Source organism: Mus pahari, chromosome 5 (assembly GCF_900095145.1).
Source record: "Mus pahari chromosome 5, PAHARI_EIJ_v1.1, whole genome shotgun sequence".
Classification (NCBI taxonomy): Eukaryota; Metazoa; Chordata; class Mammalia; order Rodentia; family Muridae; genus Mus; species Mus pahari.
The window spans coordinates 105,421,221-105,422,745 of NC_034594.1; the positions used below are offsets into that span (position 1 = coordinate 105,421,221).

At 54.0% G+C, this 1,525-nt stretch overlaps 1 protein-coding gene across 1 annotated transcript in view; it reads right to left on the reverse strand.

Annotated features, from left to right (window-relative positions):
* Dyrk3 (dual specificity tyrosine phosphorylation regulated kinase 3) overlaps window positions 1-1,278 on the reverse strand; it is a 10,582-nt gene extending 9,304 nt beyond the window's left edge. Inside the window, exon 1 of the mRNA XM_021198622.2 lies at window positions 1,115-1,278. Coding sequence (XP_021054281.1) covers window positions 1,115-1,191 — 77 coding nt within the window. The 5' untranslated portion in view covers window positions 1,192-1,278. The remainder of the gene's footprint in view (window positions 1-1,114) is intronic.
* Between the last annotated feature and the right edge of the window lie 247 nt (window positions 1,279-1,525).

Consider the following 1,525-nt stretch of genomic DNA (forward strand, 5'->3'; position numbering starts at 1 on the left):
AAAAAAAAAAAAAAGAAAGAAAGAAAGCATAAAATAGAATCCCAGTCTAACACCTGGATTCTAGTTTCAGCCTCTGGCTGTGCTGCCTCCCCCCTATGAACAGCCTCACAGGTAAATGGGAAGAAAAGGACCATCTACACTCTCAGACTAGCAAGAACAGAAAACCTTTTGGGCTGTCTTCTCTTCATTATTTTATGCACCCATTTACAGCTAACCTAACTAGTGAAAAAAGGCAGCCAACAGGAACCCACCCGATGCTTTAAATTACACGATGTACCAAATCTCTGTCCTGTTCCCACTCCATTTCCTGGCATATGGGGATGTTTAAAATGCTCAAGGAGTACAAAATGGTTCTGTCTTTACACTGTGAGTCCTCTACTGTGAAGGCACACAAACAATGGGCAGGATTTACTAAAGCCTCAAGATGGCCTTGAATAATGCATTTTATCTGCTCCCAAGACTACGGATTTGCGGGTCACACACGTCATCGGTTCATGTTACCACCTCAGATGATATACTACGAACACAACCGTGACTAGGTAACATTTTTCATTGTCTTTTAAAATAATATCTTTTCAGTCACTTGAGATCTGTCTTATAAAAAAATACTTCTAGAGTTTAACACAAGTGCTAAAGGAATAAAGGAGGGCTTTAAAAACAACCCACAAGAAATTAAAATATCTTCTAAAAAATATATATTGACGTTCAGATAGAATGTTTTGATAACAGGAGGCAATTTTCTGGACGGGACCGGCCTCTGCCATACTGCACGATGAAACACACCAGCACCGCATCTGCAGAGCCAGACGCGAACGACCCGATTGGGTTCCCTTAGCCAGGGCCCGATGCGGGGCGAAAAAGGGACCACTACAAAGCCAGGCGGCACAAGGGGAACACGGTCCCGGGTCTCTGCTGCTCCACCCCAGGGCCAGGGCGGACTCGGCAGACTCTCGGAGCAACAGGGCGCGGTTCACAGGTCTGGCGCTCAGGTCCCAGCCCCAGCTCTCCGGTGGCCGCGCCGTCCCGCCCCGCCCGCCCTTCCCGCTCACCGCGCTGATGGACAGGCAGCCTAGCCCCGCAAGGAGTCCTCCCACTCCTACCCGGGCGCCGTTACCTCCGCTGCTGCGGTGGGAGCCCGGCCCCCGGCAGCGCCGCGTCCTTCCTCCCGCGCTCGCGGGCTGCGCCTCCCATCGCGAGCTCGCCCCGCGGGCACAGAGGCGGCGGTTGGCCGGGTGGGTCGCCTCCAGCACCGCACCTGCTGGCTTCGCTACAAGACGCGGCTAGGCACTGGACTCGCGCCGTCCGCAGGGAGACCACGCGGGAGCGGCCGCGTCGCCTAGCAACCGCACACGCCCTTCGGCGCCTGCGCAACGCCGCCTTAGAGGGAGCGGGGAGGAGGCGGAGCGAGGGGCTGTTCCTGGGTAGTGTGCTCGCAGTTCTTTTTGCAGAAGAGGAAACAGGCTCGGAACCTGCGCTTCTTCGTATTCACCTAGCAGTGAAACCAAACATGGGATTATCAGCAGCA